Source organism: Hemitrygon akajei, chromosome 11, assembly GCF_048418815.1.
Source record: "Hemitrygon akajei chromosome 11, sHemAka1.3, whole genome shotgun sequence".
In the NCBI taxonomy this organism is placed as follows: Eukaryota; Metazoa; Chordata; class Chondrichthyes; order Myliobatiformes; family Dasyatidae; genus Hemitrygon; species Hemitrygon akajei.
Genome location: NC_133134.1, coordinates 147,191,593 through 147,209,630, shown reverse-complemented (window position 1 = coordinate 147,209,630; position 18,038 = coordinate 147,191,593). Strand labels below are relative to the sequence as shown.

The 18,038-nt window shown below is 41.0% G+C and overlaps 1 protein-coding gene across 3 annotated transcripts in view; it reads right to left on the bottom strand.

Moving 5' to 3' along the window:
• The window catches only part of mtcl2 (microtubule crosslinking factor 2), a 173,556-nt gene extending 160,190 nt beyond the window's left edge, over window positions 1–13,366 (bottom strand). For all 3 annotated transcript variants that reach the window (XR_012100889.1, XR_012100888.1, XM_073061885.1), the window contains exon 1: window positions 12,226–13,366. Coding sequence is in view for 1 of the 3 variants with exons in the window: in XM_073061885.1 (XP_072917986.1) it covers window positions 12,226–12,984 (759 nt within the window). In the remaining 2 variants the exon portion in view is untranslated. The remainder of the gene's footprint in view (window positions 1–12,225) is intronic.
• Between the last annotated feature and the right edge of the window lie 4,672 nt (window positions 13,367–18,038).

The following is an 18,038-nucleotide window of genomic DNA, read 5'->3' as shown; positions in this document are numbered from 1 at the left end:
CATCCTGTAGTGAACTTAATGGACAATTCTAATGCAAAATGAGAAGCTAACAGAACTACAGCAACCCATTGATGTTTAAATAGCTTACTGCAAAATTGTAAACTTTTCCATTAAAAGCTGCTGTCTGATTTGCATCTTATATAGATCATGTATCATTTATATGGAGTTAACCTTCCATCAAAATTTGGGCTAAAGTGATCTTCTAAATAAGTGAACAATTCAGCCCAAAGTTATTATTAAATATCTCTGCTGTGCCGTGCCTAATAACCAGTCTTAATAAGTGAGCTGTGACTCAGATGGGAGCACCTTTGCACAGGTCAGGAGGGTGCAGGTTCACACCCATCCCAGAAATTTAACGGCATAAATCTAGGTTAAGATTCTTTTGAAGGAATGAATGAGTCAAAGGTGTACTTCTTGAGCGAGATGTTTTACTGCCTTCAAGTGAAGGGAAGAGATCCCATGGCAGTACTTTAAATAGCAGAGGTTATTCCTGGTGTACAGCCAACATCACTAAAATGGATTATCTGGTCATTATCACCTTGTTTCCAAAGGAAGACAGCTGTGCACAATTTGCAGTTCAAATCAAGTTTATTGTCATTTAACTATATACACGTATACAGTCAAACGAGACGTTTCTTTGGACCAGGGTGTAAAGCACAGTAGTACAGATAACACACAATAAATTGGGAAAGTAAGAATTAAATCTACAAATGACTTATGCATAAATAAACTGCATAAATTAAATACGTATTGTAGAGTACAGAACAGATTAATCAGTGACTCTGACTGCAATGTGGCAGGGAGTTCAGAAGCCTAATATCCTGGAGGAGGAAGCTGTTGCAATCCTGACCTTTCTTGTCTTTATGCTTCTGAGTCTCCTGCCTGATGGTAGAAAGACCAAGAGGATATTGGATGGATGGGTGGGATCGCTAATAATGCCAAGGGCCCTGTGTAAACAACGTTCCTGATAAGTGTCCCCAATGGATGGTAGGTAGATCCCTATGATCCTCTTGGCTATTCTAACAGTCCTTTGTAGGGGTTCCAGTCTGATGTTCTGCTGCTCCCATACCAGATGGGGATGCAGCTTGTCATGACGCTCTCAAATGGTGCTCCTGTAAAATTCAGTTCAGATTGGGGGGGGGGGGGGGGGGGGTGGGTGGAGCCTTGTTTGCCTCAGTGTCCTCAGGAAGTGGAGGCATTGCTGTGCCTTCTCTTTTAGGGAGGTGGATATTGAGGGACCAGCTGAGGTAATCCGTGATGTGAATTTCCAGGAGCTTGGTGCACTTAACTCTCTCTATGAAGGAGCCACGTATTTGCAGAGACTGGTGTTTCATCTGCACCTTCCTGAAGTCCACAATCATTTCCTTGATCTTCTAGGTTAAGATTCCTTTGTTTCTTACTTCAGATAAGTGACTACTAGCTATCAAAAGGACTTTGGGATGTCCAGTGATCATGAAAGACTGCAAAAAAATATTTTTGTTCCAGTAACACATCCAAAACGTTGGAGGAACTCAGCAGATCAGGCAGCATTTATGAAGGGTAAATAGCTGAGAAACTTAATCAGAAATCCGTCAGCAGTGCGTCAGACTACCCACCAGTGGCACATCAGAATGGAAATTCTCAGTGAATTTAAACCACAAAAAACAATAAGAAATACCCATTTATGCATGGAGGGCTTTAACTTTGTGAGTTGGTTTGTCTGGACTAACATCGGAGGAGGGAATAAATCTGAAATGCTGGAATTGACTTTGAATTTCCTAGCTCCTAGCTATCATGGGGTGGATTCTGTAAAGGGATGGTTGTGAGCAGGACTCCCAAACAAGTTCAGCAGGCAGTGCCTAAAGCAACCAGCCACTGTATGTTGATCCTCAGAACCACCTCATAAACCAAACAAGAACCGAGCTAAGAAATGTCAGTTTTACAACTGAAGGAAGCACTTCTTAAAAAAATTAACCTTGCAGCATCCTATATCTTCCTTTACAGCAGCACATGATTCATCTCACCATGAAACCGAAGTTTAGAGGTCTTTCCAGCACCCTACCACCCTCCTTCAGATTGCACTCCCTCTAAATCACTTCCCTTCATCCAACACCTCATGCCACTCTGTGAGTCCCCACTCACAGCCTAGACTTAGCTAGAGACTCCATTCAGGGGCCTCCTGCCATTAAGGGGATCAGGGCGCTGAAAAACTTTGATGCACTGTAGCTGTGTGTAGGTGAAGAACTTAATCTTCCAGCAACCTGGTTAAGTGGATTTGCAATGGACCCCTCTTAGGGTATAAGGAACCAGTCAGAATGTAGGCTGTTCACTGACCCCCCCCCCCCCACCCACTCAGGGGCAGGGACAGGGGCAGATAACCAATGCAGCTTGTAATAAAAATTATCTACTCCATTACAAACAAATTAAAACCTTGACACATTGATAAAGCGATGTATGAGCCAACAGTGAAAGGTCATGGGTATTGATGGTGTTCATCAGACCAATTATACTCTGGAAAACAGGGAAGAACCGTCCCATCTGCAGCTACAGTGCATCAGTAAACAGAACACCGACCAATACCTTGTATCAAATTCAGTTTGGAATAAATAATGCTGTTTAATTGTTAAACATTATAGCTCCATCATTTGATACAAGGATACGGTACTTAAAAAATGGTTCCTACGTAAAATGTAGCAGGCTCCCCCCACTCCACAGAGCTGATGACACCAAAGGAACAGCACAGACCGATACCGTTGTTGCCAGTCAGTGTTGAACTCAATGTGGGACTACCTTAGAGACTCCAGCTCTAAATTTTCCCCCCTCAGGCTTTACTCCCGAAGCCTTCCCCATGAGTGGGTATAGCTGCAAGGCAGCGGAGGTTTGAGATCAACCACAGCTGACAAGCCCCATCTGCCTGAAGTGTCTGGTTTTAAGGTGCCAGTAATCTGCTTTTGCCCCTTCCTGTCAGTAAAAACAGTTCCGCCAGGCTTAGTAGCTAAGCCACATATGAAGGCCTGGAGCTGGACTTGGTTGTCAGAGGCTATTTGAGATGAAAACCACTGGGAGCATTTAATAGGCAGTTGGAGCTTATCACCACTACCTCACCTGGCTATGACAACCTTAACAGACCAGAGTAAAACATTTACTATTCCAAATTTTGACCAGCAAGCTGTAGGGTTAGTATTGAAACTTTATGTTAAATGCAGCACAAGTGCCAAGATCAAATTTCATTTCTGAGAAACAAACATGTTAATGGAGGTTCAAAGAAAGAAATATTCATATGGATTCTTTCTTTTGTTTTGATTTTAAATAAGATACAACAATTGGTTATCTACTGAACAGTTAACTATGGGGGGAAATCAAGACAACCAAATAGAAGAAATATACTCCATTTAAAGTATAATAAAATAAAATAAAATAAAATGTAACACATCTAGTATAAATAGTGAGCCCAAAGTACAAACTCATTGTGATGATGAACATGGTCAAGAGTACTCTGACTCAGTTCCACGAACAAAAAAATCATATTTGAAGGATTAACTTTTGTGTTGCCATTTATCTGCTGGCTCCTACTAAGTCAACACTTCCTCTTCCTTCACTTAAGCATATTTGAGTACAAGGTTGGCTGTGATAACTAATTAAGCACAGGAGGTTGGAGAGTGTAGATATCCATTCAGTTGCTGACTGGATATTAACACTCTAAAGTCACAGAGGTTGACAAGGTTGGGCTTCGTTCTTCCCCCGTTTCTTCCTATCGAATTAACTTTGTGCCTCCACTATAACAACTTTTCAATTTAAAGGGTTTGATGTGAAATACAAAAGCCACATGAATGAGTATTGTAAAGGTGTCAAGAAATTTTATCTGACAATACAAATGCGCTGCCACTAATGCCAAATGCCATAATAATCAGCTACTTGTAGTTCTCTGAAGACATCACTCACTTTGCTTTTGATGTTATAGTTTCGGACTAAATCTTAATCTTAACTGTTAAAGAAACAAGGCTATAAGCTCTAAATCTTTCATTGAAGACAAAATCTTTCTTCTGAATTTATATATATATATATATTTATAAAATAACCCATTTTTGGTATATGATATTTTACAATTACCCAAGTCTTTAAACTGTATATTTACATTAGATAAATTTAAAACACAGCTCAGCAAGTCTCAAATAATATACTTTTTAAATGGGGCAACAATGTGAGCACCATCTAATAATTTTTCCAGCATGAAATATGGAGGGAAGGATATTCCCATTCTTAATATGAAAGAAAATGAAAGGAGATCAGAATCAGGTTTATTATCACCGGCATGTGACAAGAAATTTGTTAACTTAGCAGCAGCACTTCAATGCAATACTTTGTAGATGAAAGATAAATAAATAACAGTATATGTATATTGAATTGATTAAAAATAGTGCCAAAACAGAAATACGTATTAAAAAAAAGTGAGGTAGTGTTCACAGGTTCAACGTTCATTCAGAATCGGATGGTAGAGTGGAAGAAGCTGTTCCTGAATCGTTGAGTGTGTGCCCTCAGGCCTCTCTACTTCCTACCTGATGGTAACAGTGAGAAAAGGGCATGCCCTGGGTGCTGGAGGTCCTTAATAATGAACATTGCCTTTCTGAGACACCACTCCTTGAATATGTTCTGGGTACTTTGTAGGCTAGTACCCAGGATGGAGCTGACTAAATTTATGACCCTCTGCAGCTTCTTTCAGTCCTGTGCAGTAGACCCCCCCCCCCCACCCCATACCCAGACAGTGATGCAGTCTGTCAGAATGCTCTCCATGGTAACATTTATAGAAGTTATTTGAAATGGTTAAAATCTCAAAAAGCATGCTATTTTAAGAATACTGGCTCTCCTATGGTGTTTTAGGGTGAGCACTATAATAGTTATTCTGTTTGGAGCCTTTTAGTTGTTAAGCAAACATGAGAAAACCTGACAGAAGCTAATAATTTTTGTGTTGGAGAATTTTTAGATTGGGATATATACTTCAGAGCTCGGCTACTCAGCCTGCACTGATAGGATCATAAAGGTTCCAAAAAAATTATGTCCGCACAGAGAGGTCAGAATGAGCCAGAACTTAACAAATGAAGTATCAATTTTGATTTTCTGTGTCATTACCTTCTGGCTTTGTTATTGCTTTTAACCAAAACCAATGACTTGCTTTATTAAAATATTGCATTGCAGTTATACCACTGAACACATTACCTCTGGTTAAAAGCAAAACCAAAGCCAAGAGTGGCCCGGTGAGGTGATGCATCCAGAAGTCACAGTATGACTCCTGTTACCCTCCATTCACCACTGTGATTTGGATGCATTTTAAGCCTTCCTTCTGCCATATCAGGGTCTGATTGGGTGAAAATGACTAAACTTTCTACTCATGCTTCCTTGATGTCAGCCTGGGCACTTTGTCATGTTGTCACTATGAGGAAACAGCAATTCATTGGACTGAAGCCAAGGTGGGGGCTCACAATTGACCAATGTGATTGACTTTGGAGCACAAAGCCAAAGAGAGAACATCTCCTTCTCCAAAGAAGATTTCCTTCTTTCTACCCAGTACTCCAATTTCTTCCAGGCCAAAGAGGAATTAACTTGTATTTTTTCCATGTTGGTACACACACTATGATCATGGCTCATGAGATGATCTCCTCTGCTCTTAGAAGTCAAACTGCTTGTCAGGTTACCACTTTGTGCGACAGCTCCATTTAATTCACAAGCTCAACCCTGAGCTTCTGGAGGACTGCCACTTTCGTGAAGAGTCTCCGACGACCAAAGCATTAACTCTATTTGTCTTTCAACAGATACTGCTAGTCCTGCAGTCATCCCAGCACTTCCTTTTTTTTATTTCAGAATTCCAGCTGTTACAACTGCCCAACATGTTCACATCATCACTTCAAATTTTCCAGGCAGCTCCTAGTCCGACCTCCTACACATGTTCCAATAGCTGGAAGAGCAAGTTCATCTTTACAATTTTCAGGACACAAGAATGAGTCAACACTTTTACATAATGACTCTGCTGTTTCCATTTATGTGATTTTTCTTAAATTGTTCCATTATCATTGCATTTTCTCTTGCAGCGTCATCCCTTTTGTCATTTAATCTCCCCTATTTGATATAGAGCTTTCTTACTTCTCTTCTCCACCTTTCTCCAACTGCCCTGTAAACTGTACGCCTGTACTTTATTCCAGTAAGTGTGAAAGGTACAGTGTATTTTCCCACTCACAACAGTCTCTAATATATATATTTTTTTAATCACAGTTAATCAATGCAGAGTAAAGGGAAACTGGTGAATTAACTGAAGAGCCAATGCTGTTGTACCATTAGTACTTCCTGCTACTGGCATCTTATTCCAAACGTCTGCTGTTTTTGGCACTTCTAAATGAGCCATATAAGATAATTTGTCTTTAACATGACAGAATAAATGAAAAGCTTCACGGATATGTTCCCAAAAAAATGCATAATACTAAGCAACATAGAAAGGTTCTAATAGAGGCAATCAAAAGCTTCATAGAGGTATTTTAGAACCATTTTAACATAGGAGAGGAAATATTCTAGAGCCATAGGTTTGACCACAAGACTTTGGAGCACAATTCGGCCATTCAGGCTATTGAGCTGCTCTGCCATTCGATCATGGCTGATTTATTATCCCTCTCAACCCCATTCTCCTGCCTTCTCCTTGGAACCTTTTGATGTCCTGATTTATCAAGAGCCTCTCAAATTCCGCTTTGAAACTCATTGACTTGGCCTGCATAGCTACCCATGGCAATGAATTAAATCAGATTCACCACCCATGGCTTCAATTCTGAGGGTGTGCCCTCATGTTCAAGACTCCTCCATTATAGGAAACATCCTCTCCACATCCACTCTAGGCCTTTCAATATTTGATAGGTTTCAATGAGATTTCCTCTCCCCATTCTTCTAAACTGCAGCAAATAAAGGCCCAGCACCATCAAATGCTCCTCACACATTAACCCTTTCATTGCTGTAATCATTCTCATGAACCTCCTCTGGATCCTCTTCAATGCCAGCACATCTTTTCTTAGATAACTATTCATGATACTCCAAGTGTGGTCTAACCAATGCCTTATAAAGCCTCAGCATTACATCCCTGCTCTGATATTCTAGTCTCTCTTGAAATAAATGCCAACATTGCATTTGCCTTCCTTATCACCAACTGAACCTAAAATAAACCTTTAGCAAATTCTGCACAAGGTTTCCCAAGTCCTCTTACACTTCTCATTTTTGAATTTTCATCCTGTTCAGAAAATAGTTCACTACTTTATTCCTTTTACCGAAGTGCATAGCTATACACCTCCCCCACACTATTATTCCACCTGTCACTTAATTACCCATTCTCCCAACCTGTATAAATCCTTCTGCATACTCTCTGCTTCCTCAACACTACCTGTCCCTCCAGTTATCTTCATATCCTCTTCAAACTTGGCCACAATGCCATAAATTCTGTCATCCAAATCGTTAACATATAATGTGAAAAGAAGTGGTCCCAACACTGACGCCTGCAGAACACCAGTAGTCACTGGCAATCAACCAGAATAGGCTCTTTTTTCTTGCTCTACCTCCAGCCAATCAGCCAATCTTCTATCTATACAAAGTACCTTTCTTGAAATAACTGGACTCTTATCTTGTTTAGAAGCCTCATGTGCAGCACCTGTCAAAGCCATTTGAAAAACCAAATAAACAACATCCATTGATTCTCCTTTGTCTATCCTTCTTGTTATTTCCCCAAAGAATGCCAACAGACTTGTTGAGCAAGATTTCCCATTAAGGAATCCAAGCTGACTTTGGCCTACTTTATCATGTGCCTCCAAGTAACCCGAAATCAAATCTGTAAAAATGAATTCCAACGCCTTCCTAACCACTGAAGTCAGGCTAACTAGCCTATAATTTCCTTTCTTCTGCCTTCCTACCTTCTTAAAGTGTGGAGTGACATTTGCAATTTTCTAGCCTTCCAGAACCATTCCAGAAGCTAGTGATTCCTAATGACTCCACCATCTCTTCAGGTACTTCTTCAGAACGCTGGGATGTAGTCCATCTGGTCCAGGCGACTTATCTACCTTCACACCTTTCAGCTTCCCAAGCACCTTCAGCTTAGTAATGGTAACTACACTTACCTTAGCCCCCTGTTACTCTTGAATTTCTGGCATACTGCTAGTGACTTCCACAGTGAAGACAAAATATTTATTAAGTTTGTCTGCCATCTCCCCATCTCCCATTACTACTTCTCCAGTCAGTTTTCCAATAACCACTCTCACCTCTCTTCTACACTTTATATATCTGAAAAAAGCTTCTGGTATCCTCTTTGTTATTATTGCTTAGCTCACTTTCATATTTAATCTTTTCTCTCCTTGTGGCTATTTTAGTTGCCTTCTATTGATTTTTAAAAGCTTCCCAATCCTCTACCTTGCCATTATTTTTTGTAATATATCCTCTCTTTTCCTTTTATGCTGTCAGCCACTATTGGGTCATCGTCCCATTAAAATATTCTTCATCTTTGGGATGTATCTATCCAGCACCTTCTGAATTGTTATAACTTGTTATAATTTGTATCCCACATTGTGGCTACTGTTTAAAGGCCTGTATATAACTCCTATCATGGTCTTTTACCCTTGCAGTTTCTTAACTCTACCCAGAAGGATTCTACATCTTCTGATCCTATGTCACCTCTTTCTAAGAAATTGATTTCATTTTTTACCTGCAGAGCCACCCTACCCCCTTCTGAAAGGCAGATACACTAGTGAAGTTTAAGAGACTACTAGACAGGTATATGGAGGAATTTAAGATGGGGGGTTATATGGGAGGCAGGGTTTGAGGGTCGGCACAACATTGTGGGCCGAAGGGCCTGTAATGTGCTGTACTGTTCTATGTTCTATGTAATTACCCCCAGAAACTCCAGCCATTGCTGTTCTCCCATCATCCCTGTGAGTGTCCCCTTCAAATCAACTTTGGGCAGTTTCTCTCACATGCCCCTGTAATTCCCGTTACTTCACTGTAATACTTATACATCTGACTTTTTCATCTCCCTCTCAAACTGGATGGTGAAGTCCAGCCATATTATCACTGTCTCCTAAGGGTTTCTTTACCTTAAGCTCCCTAATCAAATCTGGTACATTCATTACACAAAGCCAATTCCAGAATTGTCTTTCCCCTACAGGGCTCTCAACCACTAGTTGCTCTAAAGAACCATCTCATAGGTATTCTACAAATTCCCTTTCATGGGATCCATCACCAACCTGATTTTCCCAATATACTTGCATATTGAAATCCCCTTTGACTGTTGCAATGTTGTACTTCTGACATGCCTTTTCCATCTCTTGCTAGAATTTGTATCGCACATCCTGGCTACTGTTAAAAGGCCTGTATATAACTCCTATCACGGTCTTTTACCCTTGCAGTTTCTTAACTCTACCCAGAAGGATTCTACATCTTCTGATCCTATGTCACCTCTTTCTAAGAATTTGATTTCATTTTTCACCTACAGAGCCACCCCACCCCCTCTGCCTATCTGTCTGTCCCTTCAATACAATGTGTATCCTTGGATGTTAAACTCCCAACTATAATCTTCTTTCAGCAACTGCTCAGTGATGCCATCACATCTGTCAATCTCTAACTGTGCTACAAGATCAGCTACCTTATTCCATTTACTACATGCCCTCAAATATCATATCTTCAGTCCTGTATTCATCACCCATTTCAATTCCCCCCATGTTTCACTTCAGCTCAATTCACTGATTGAAATTTTGCCTTGTCATCTGCCGGTCCTTCCTCACAGTCTCACTGCCTATACTTGTCTTGTATACCAACTGCCTAATCTCTCTGGTTCCCATTCCCCTGTCACATTTGTTTAAGTGCTCCCCAACTGCTCCAGCAAACCTGCCAAGCACATGGTACTGGGAGAAATCCAGAGATGACTACCCTGCAGGTACTGCTCTTCAGCCACTTTCCTAACTCCCTGTTCACACTGCACAGGATCTCTCACCCCCCCCCCCCCCCCACTAACCTTGTCCGGCTGTTCACCTTCCTTGAGAGTCTTCTGCAGCAACTCTGAGACAACCAGACCCTAGCACCTTGGAGGCAACACATCCTCCTGACATCTCTTTCACAGCCATAGAATCTCCTGTTCATAACTCTACTGCTCTGTAGCCTCAGAGCCAGCCACAATGCCACTGGCCTGACTTCTGCTGCTGTGCCCTGATAGCTCATTTTCCTGCTGAAGGGTCTCAGCCCATAAAGTCGACTGTACTCTTTTCCACAGATGCTGTCTGGCCTGCTGAGTTCCTCTAGCATTTTGTGTGTGGTGCTTGGATTTCCAGCATCTGCAGATTTTCTCGTGTTTCTGATTTGATTACAAAGTATTGGGCTAGGTTGTCAAGGAGTTGAGCAGAGTGATAAAAATCCTAAATTTGACATTTCTACATTTGTCATCAATGTACACTTGGAAGAATGATGGATGAATGGCATATGGTAAAAAGTTAACTACTGGTGGGAGAATTTGGGATCATAGGCCAGGAGGAAAGCTTGCTGTTTAGGCAACTTATCTCATCACCTTGGGATAGAGTTGAAGTCCAGTCACTATTCTCATGTAAAAAATTTGGCAACCAGCCTGCAACCACCACCGTGTTAGCAGCAAGATGATAAATGTGTTGGTATAGGTACAAATATTGGAGATATCTCACTGCTGCTTTTCAAAACTATGCCATGGGATTTTTCTAACTGGAACAGCGGACTGGGTTTCAGTGTTACGTCTCCTCTGAAAGTGGCACATCTGACAGATGAGCACTGCAGTGTCAGACTACTCTGTGAATCTCTGCAAGTCTGCTGGGGAAGTTGAAGCCTAATATACAAGTCTGGTTAAAGGCAGAGGTGGCTTGTCCTGGGGGTCAGAGGACTGTGTATGCATGTTAGTGGGTGGGTGGGAGGTAGGGAGGAACAGGGCTTGCTTTGTTGTTTGTTGAGTTCTGCATTGTCCTGCCAGGCATGTGGGCATGCTATGTTAGTACTGGAATGTGTGGCAACATGAGGGCTGCCCCCTGCACACCCTCAGGTGTGTTGATTGTTAAGGCAAGTGGCGCAGTTTAGATGTACGTGTGATAAAAAACGAATCTAATATGATGTGCTCAAGTGTTTGGAAAGAGATTAACAACAAACATTTTGACTCAAGAGGCAAGAATGCAAGCCACTACAATGTATCTCATAACTGGGCAAAAGCATATAAAAACACTTTTGGGTGGTGGTAAGATTATGGATAAAACAGGATCTGGATAGAATCTGCTGAGTCCCTCCAGCATTTTGTCTGTGCTGTTATGGGTAAATATTTCAACAGACGTGAAGTGTGAGACTGAAGTTTAGCATTTTGCATATGTGATAAAATAATAACAGTATTTCCTCTAGTCTCTCGGCCTACATTGTCTGCAGGTAGCCACTTTTCTCTGCCAATACAATTACGTTTGCAAGGATGCCAAAATAATTACTCGTTCAAAATTTCAAACAACTCCACAGATGCACATTAACATTTGATGGTGTAGCATTTGCACATGTATACTTTGCCCAGTTACTCACCTCCCAAATATTACAATTAAGACATGTTTATGCAAAAAAAAACAATGCTCTAACTAAATTCCTTGAAAATAGAGAAACTGCAGTTCTGTTTGGATCCTCTGAAAATTCTGGAAAATCATCTCCTCTTGGCTTCCATCAACAAAGCAATTTCTAGAAAAGGGATCAGCTCTGGAACAGTAGTGAGAGTGTGTAGTAGTATTGTAATGTTGCAGCAGCCTCACATTCAGCAAACAGTAACAATTATTCATCACACATTCGGATCTGAGCAATCGCCAGGATATGGATGCAAGGACATCTGTACAAATACGACTAAACCCAAAAAGGGAAGGCAGCTGTTACGCCAGTCATTCCTCCGCAATACAATGCACCTGAAGGCAGTCTGCACCCAATAAAACACAAGCCTTGCATTCAATTTTCACCCAGCTGAATGAAATTCACCATGTGTGAATGAGAAACAAAACTGGTCTTCCACCCTCCCCACCTCTAACGAGATTTATTTTCCACAACCTGCAATCTTTGCACGGTCCACGTATTAATTTGACCATATCTCTTGTTTATGCTTTGGGCTTCATACCAGCAACAAATTTCATTGCACCCTGGTGTATAGGACAATAAACTATTCTGAATCTAAGAATGAAATGCTGTACAAAAGGCCTCGCCCACCTTCAGGTAATCGTTCTCAGACCGCAACTCGTCGATTTCCTTCACGAATTCCTCCTGGATGCTATCAACAAATTCTTCGCTGAAATCCGAAAAGCCCAACGAGTTGCTGACGTGAAGCCGACTGTCCAGCGACGGCGATTTGGTCCCGCATGGTCCATCTGACTGGCCGCTGGCCGAAGCCAACGAGCCGTCCTCTCCGGGCCAGCTCCGATCGTCCTGATTCGGCGAGCAAGCTCCTCGGCGGGATAGCGGGGGCTCGGAGCCGCCGGCGCCCCTGGCCGACTCGCTGTCGCTGGTGTCGGCGGCGGACGGCGGCTTGTTGTCCTCGGACAGCGGTTCGGACGGGCAATCGGACAGCTCCGAGCTGCTGTCGGTGGCGGGCGAGCGCTTGCCCGGGGCTCGCGGCCCATCGCCGGCCCGAGGGTTCTTCCTCTTGCCCGTAGTGCCGCCCGCGCCCCCTGCCCGCTCCGACTTCTTGCTCCGCGGGTCCCCCTTCCCGGCTCGGGACCCCGCCGACGCCCCGGCCGACCCTACCCCGGCCGCCTTGCCCAGCTTGATGTCCTTGAGGCCGGGGCCGTGCCGGGACAGGCGGCACTGGGCGAGCCCCTGCTTCGAGCCCCCGGGGCTACACTTGGACTTCGCCACCGACCAGCCGCGGATCAGCGCTTTGGGTCTGGCCGGAGACGGCGCTCGGTGCACTTTCTTCTTCTCCGCCGGCTGTTGCTGGCGAATTTCTGGAGTCCCATTCACCGCCTCCATCCTTCGCCCATCCACTGCTCAGAGAGCGGAATCTTGTGGAACAAACAAGAGCCAGCAGTCCTTGTCTGAGCCACGGTGTTCATCCCATCCCCTCCGAATTCAGGGCTGCCCGCTGACCCATTCAAGGCAATTGCAGAGCCCGATGAAAATAGTGTCCTTGTATTTTTTTTTACGTGAGATAAATCTCTATATTTCTAGCAATCTCTGTTGTCACTGAAACACGCTGCCTATCTAATACACCACTCAGCTACTGGAGAAATAACATAATACTCCGCCCAAGCTCCTGATGTGGTGACGCATGATAGCTACCAAGAGCCAACTTGCTCCCCCCTTGCATCAGACGTCCTTCGCTGGAATTGCTCTTCAGAATCCTCCAAAGCCCGAACGCGCACAGAATCGCTGTTGCTGTTCTTTTCACAGCAGCCGTCGTTTTTTTAAAAAATCGTCATTGATTCCATTTCTATCTCCGCCCAGGCCAAAAAAAAATTAAAGAAACAACGGTCACATTTTAAAAACAAATGACGCAAATTAGAATTTTTTTTAAAAAAAACAGGACTGATATCTCAGCGGCTGTAAAGCTAAGACAGTTGGAAGCGGGAGGATCTTTCGTCTGCAGATTTAGTCCATTGTTGTTTTTTTATTCAAATACCGTGATTTCCCAACGTTTTCTGCTCTTCACATGTTACCATGAGAATTCGAACCGTTTGGACAGCCAAATATAGTAATGCATTAATATTTGATCTTACAATGAACTGAGAATCAAATAAGTCGAGCCCTCAGTTCAACCTGATAAAGGATCTCGGCCTCAAACGTAGACTGTTTACTCTTGCTGCCTGGCCTGCTGAGTTTCTTTCCAGTATTTTGTGTGTGTTGCTTAAAAATTTTAAAAAGGGCACGAATCTGATCTTTGCTTTTTCTTCCCCCACTGGGCATTCTTCTTATAACTCAGTATCTTACAGAGTTGGATGCCACCAGTAGAGAGTGCATCAGTGATACAGGTAGCCAGGTCAAATCAGAATAAGTAAGGTGTTAGAATGAAACCATTCAATGTAAAAGAATGGATATTGGAAATCTGAAATAAATAATGCTGGAGATACTCAGCAGGGCGGGGGACATCTTTGGATCAATGAACACAACTATTATTCTAGTTCAATGATCTTTTGTCAGAGTTGGATTCCTATGTTGATAAAGACAGTAGGTTCAGTGATGCCAACTAGTTGTGAAAAGCTTCAAATAAACCATGTTCCTATTTCAAACTCAACCATGTAGGCAATAGGTCTTGGTGCAAGGTCAGTCAATAACTGCAGTACAGATTTGATCTGTCTTGGGCCTGAGGACATTTTCACATGTAACTGAGAAAAACAAGTTGCTCAAAGGAGGTGTGACACATCATAGTCAAACTGATACCATGCTTGTCCAATCTTAAACCCTGACTTTCAATGCTTAACTATCAAGTATTCTTCTAGATCTTAAATGTTTTATTATATGTGTTATAATATTTATAACTGACCCTGTGAATTATAATCATCAATCATTTTTCAAACTGATAGGTAGTTGAAGTTAAAATGTACTGTTATTACAAAGGATGTGGGACTTGACATAGAGCAAGATCCTGATCAAGATGTCATTATGAAAATAATAAACAGTTATATCAATATTTGCATATGCTAATTTGACAATATCTTTATCAATAAATATATATCAATTAATATTGTGCCGACCTTAACTGAATTTGGTCATTATTTTTTATTCCCGTTTGAGAAAAAGTATATCCTGAAAGATCTAATCCAACTTCAATTGAAATCAGTATATCAATGTATGTTAAACATAAGTTCTATCAATAAGCAACTGTGTCTTCCATCAAAGGCTTCTATTTTAAGGACTTGTCCTTTGACATCACAGTCATTGTACATGTATTACTTACATTAAGCAATATATCAAGCTTTAGCCAATCAATACAGTGTTTATTATTATGTCCTTCCTCACCTTGTAGAGAACTGTAGATTTCTCTGTGATCAACTACATCATATGTCTTCCAACAAACCTAATAAAAAGAACTCACACAAACTGATGTACCAGCATTAAACATTTGTCTGTAATCAATAATTTATGTAGCCTCCAGACCAATTAATTAGTGCTGCCTTAAATATAAAGTGTTCAAAAGCTGAATGTCATTCCAATCATCATGATTCTTTTGTACCTAAGATCAAACAGAATGAGATGATGCAACATTGATACCAATTATGTTACTGTTTGGTTTATTCAATGCATTGCCAATCGTAGATTCTTATAGTTGTTGCTAGTGATTTGGATAGGATATTAATGTTACTACCTGCTGGCAATATGCAATGCTGAGAAAGTTAGCACTGTGCTGACTGATCGTAGTTCTTCAAGTAACTACTGTTTAACAGTTCAGATAGATGTTTGTGGTTGGCTGGACTACAATTACCTGGGAACTTACCTGAACAATAAACTGAACTGGACTAAAAATACAGGGATTCTATAGAAGAAGGACAGAGCTGAGTGTGCTTCTTGAGGAGGCTCCAGTCATTCAACGTCTGCAGTACTATGCTGCAGATGTTCTATGATTCAGTGGTGGCCAGCATTCTGTTCCACACTGTAGTCTGCTGGGGCAGCAGGGTGAGAGCAGCTGATGACAAGAAGGTTGATAAGCTCCTCAGGAAGGCTGTTTCTGTTCTGGGGGTGGAACTGGATTCCCTGGTGGTTGTGTCTGAGAGGACGCTGCAGAAGCTATGGAGCATTATGGAAAATCCCTCTCACCCTTTCCATGCCATGCTGGACAGAGGAGCGCCTTTAGTAACAGATTCATTCTAGTGAGGTTCACCACTGAATGCCACAGGAGATCTTTTCTCCCTGTGGCTATAAGACTCTACAACTCCTCCTCCTTAAGCATATAGTTTCATTGTACATCTGTATTTTGCACTGTTACTTTTTAATGCACACTTTGTATTCTTTTTTGTACCTCAATGCTTACAATAATTTCCTTCAGGATAAATAATGTTTCATCTTATTTTATCTTACCTTAAAAATATTTTGCAACAAGCAAGATGCTGGAGGAACTCAATGGACCAGGCAGCATCTGTGGAGGGAAATGAACAGTTATATTTTGGGACGTTTACATTACCTGTTATGTTTTGTAACGCAAAAACATAAAACTAATTGAAAGAAAAATGCAGAGCTGCTAAATGTGAGTCTACTTCATTTTTCACTTTAGTAAGGAGTGCACGTATGACCTGGTGATTTAATGATGTACTTCTACAGATAACCCATAATGAATTAGGTAATAAAGAATGCTTAATGCTTAATCAAACAATATATATTTACAACATTACCTAACCATTGAATACACAACACTCTTCCCTGCTTAGCTATAAACTCCAACACAATAGAGAATGCATCTCAACTTGTATTCTTTTATACCGTATATATACAGAATACTCTATAATACAACTACAGGTGCTATATATTACCCTATTCAAACCTAAAGATCCTCCTCCACAGCGGTTGTAAGAGCTGACTCTGTGACTACAGGAAGTGGTTCTGACAGCTCCAGACACCTTTCTTCTCCAGCAATTGACTCTGCTCTCCTCAACTGATCGACATGTCATTTCCAGATGACATCAGATGTGTAAGAGAGTGGTCCAGTTCTGCCCTTAATCTTTCCAAGTACCCACTTCTGACTACCTCTGTAGTCCCTTGCCATGACTACTTGTCCAGGAGTGAAGCAGTGAACCCTCTTATTTGAGGAGCCCTCAATTTGTCTCAGCTATTTGTTCTACATGCTCCTTCCGAGACTGGGGTTGAGTAGGTCCGAGGTTGAGCACAAGGGATGACCCAGGAACTGCATAGCTGGTGAGCTGTTAGTTGTGAAGTGTGCCGCATTGCTATATGCAAAGAGGAAATTGGCGAGCTTCTGATTCAGTGTTAGTGTAGTGAGTTCTGCTGACATTGCTCGAAGTGCTTTCCTTTGCACTCAGGATAAACCTTTCCACCAAGACATTTGTAGCTGGGTGGTATGGTAGAGATGTAATAGGTCTTATTCCATTCACTTTCAGGAATGACTGAAACTATTTCACAACAAACTGTGGCCTATGGAATAATTTTTCAAAAATAAATTTTATAAATAATAACTAATTGTTTTCAAAGTAATTTATAAATACCAATTCCCTTTGAATTGCTTCTAAGAGAGATATTATTGCAAGTCCTTTCATTGCTAACTGTACACAGAATTCTACATGATAAATAATAAGCATCAATTTGAAGTATTTCATTTCAAATTAATACGCGTCAATACATTGAAATTTACTTTTGCAACATATCCTTGGATAGTAAAGCTTATCAGAGACTTGGGAGATTAAATTTAAAAAGGCAATCTCAACATTCCTGTAAAATTTAGTATTTTTATTAGTCTATTAGTCAGTATTAGTCACAACAGTATAATTCCAATTTAGATATGTGGATAAGACTTCTTTATAGTTTAAACTCCTTCTACAGATTAACCTTCTACAATATTGGCAATAAATTCAAGAACATGATACTATAACTTTTTATTCTGTATGCTGAAAGTTGTTGTACAGTGGAGAACTTTATGTTGTACAGACTGAGCCGTTCGTGACATCTTTAAGCAATCTGCGTTCTCTCTGATGTCAGTTTATTTCCATATTGGAAATCACTGATGAAGTAAATGGAAATATTGCATTATTCTCACTCTACTTTTGTATAAACAGGATAGTACATTTGAGAAATTGTTCCCAGCAGTGCTGGATTTGGTATGAAGAAAATGTATACTTTATGTTAATTGTATTTTTGTGGAATAACTACAAAAAAACAAGAGAGTATTTCAAAAGGATTAGTTAAGTTCTATTCTACATATTCAGTTATTTTTCCTTTCAAGATCAAGTGTAAAAACATGCTGAACATTATACCTTAATATAAAGTACAGGTTAAATTTCATGAGCATGTAAGGGAGAAGTAAAGAGGAAAGAAAATAAAGATATAACAATCTTGCTGTGTTCACAAAGTTTCAGTAAAGT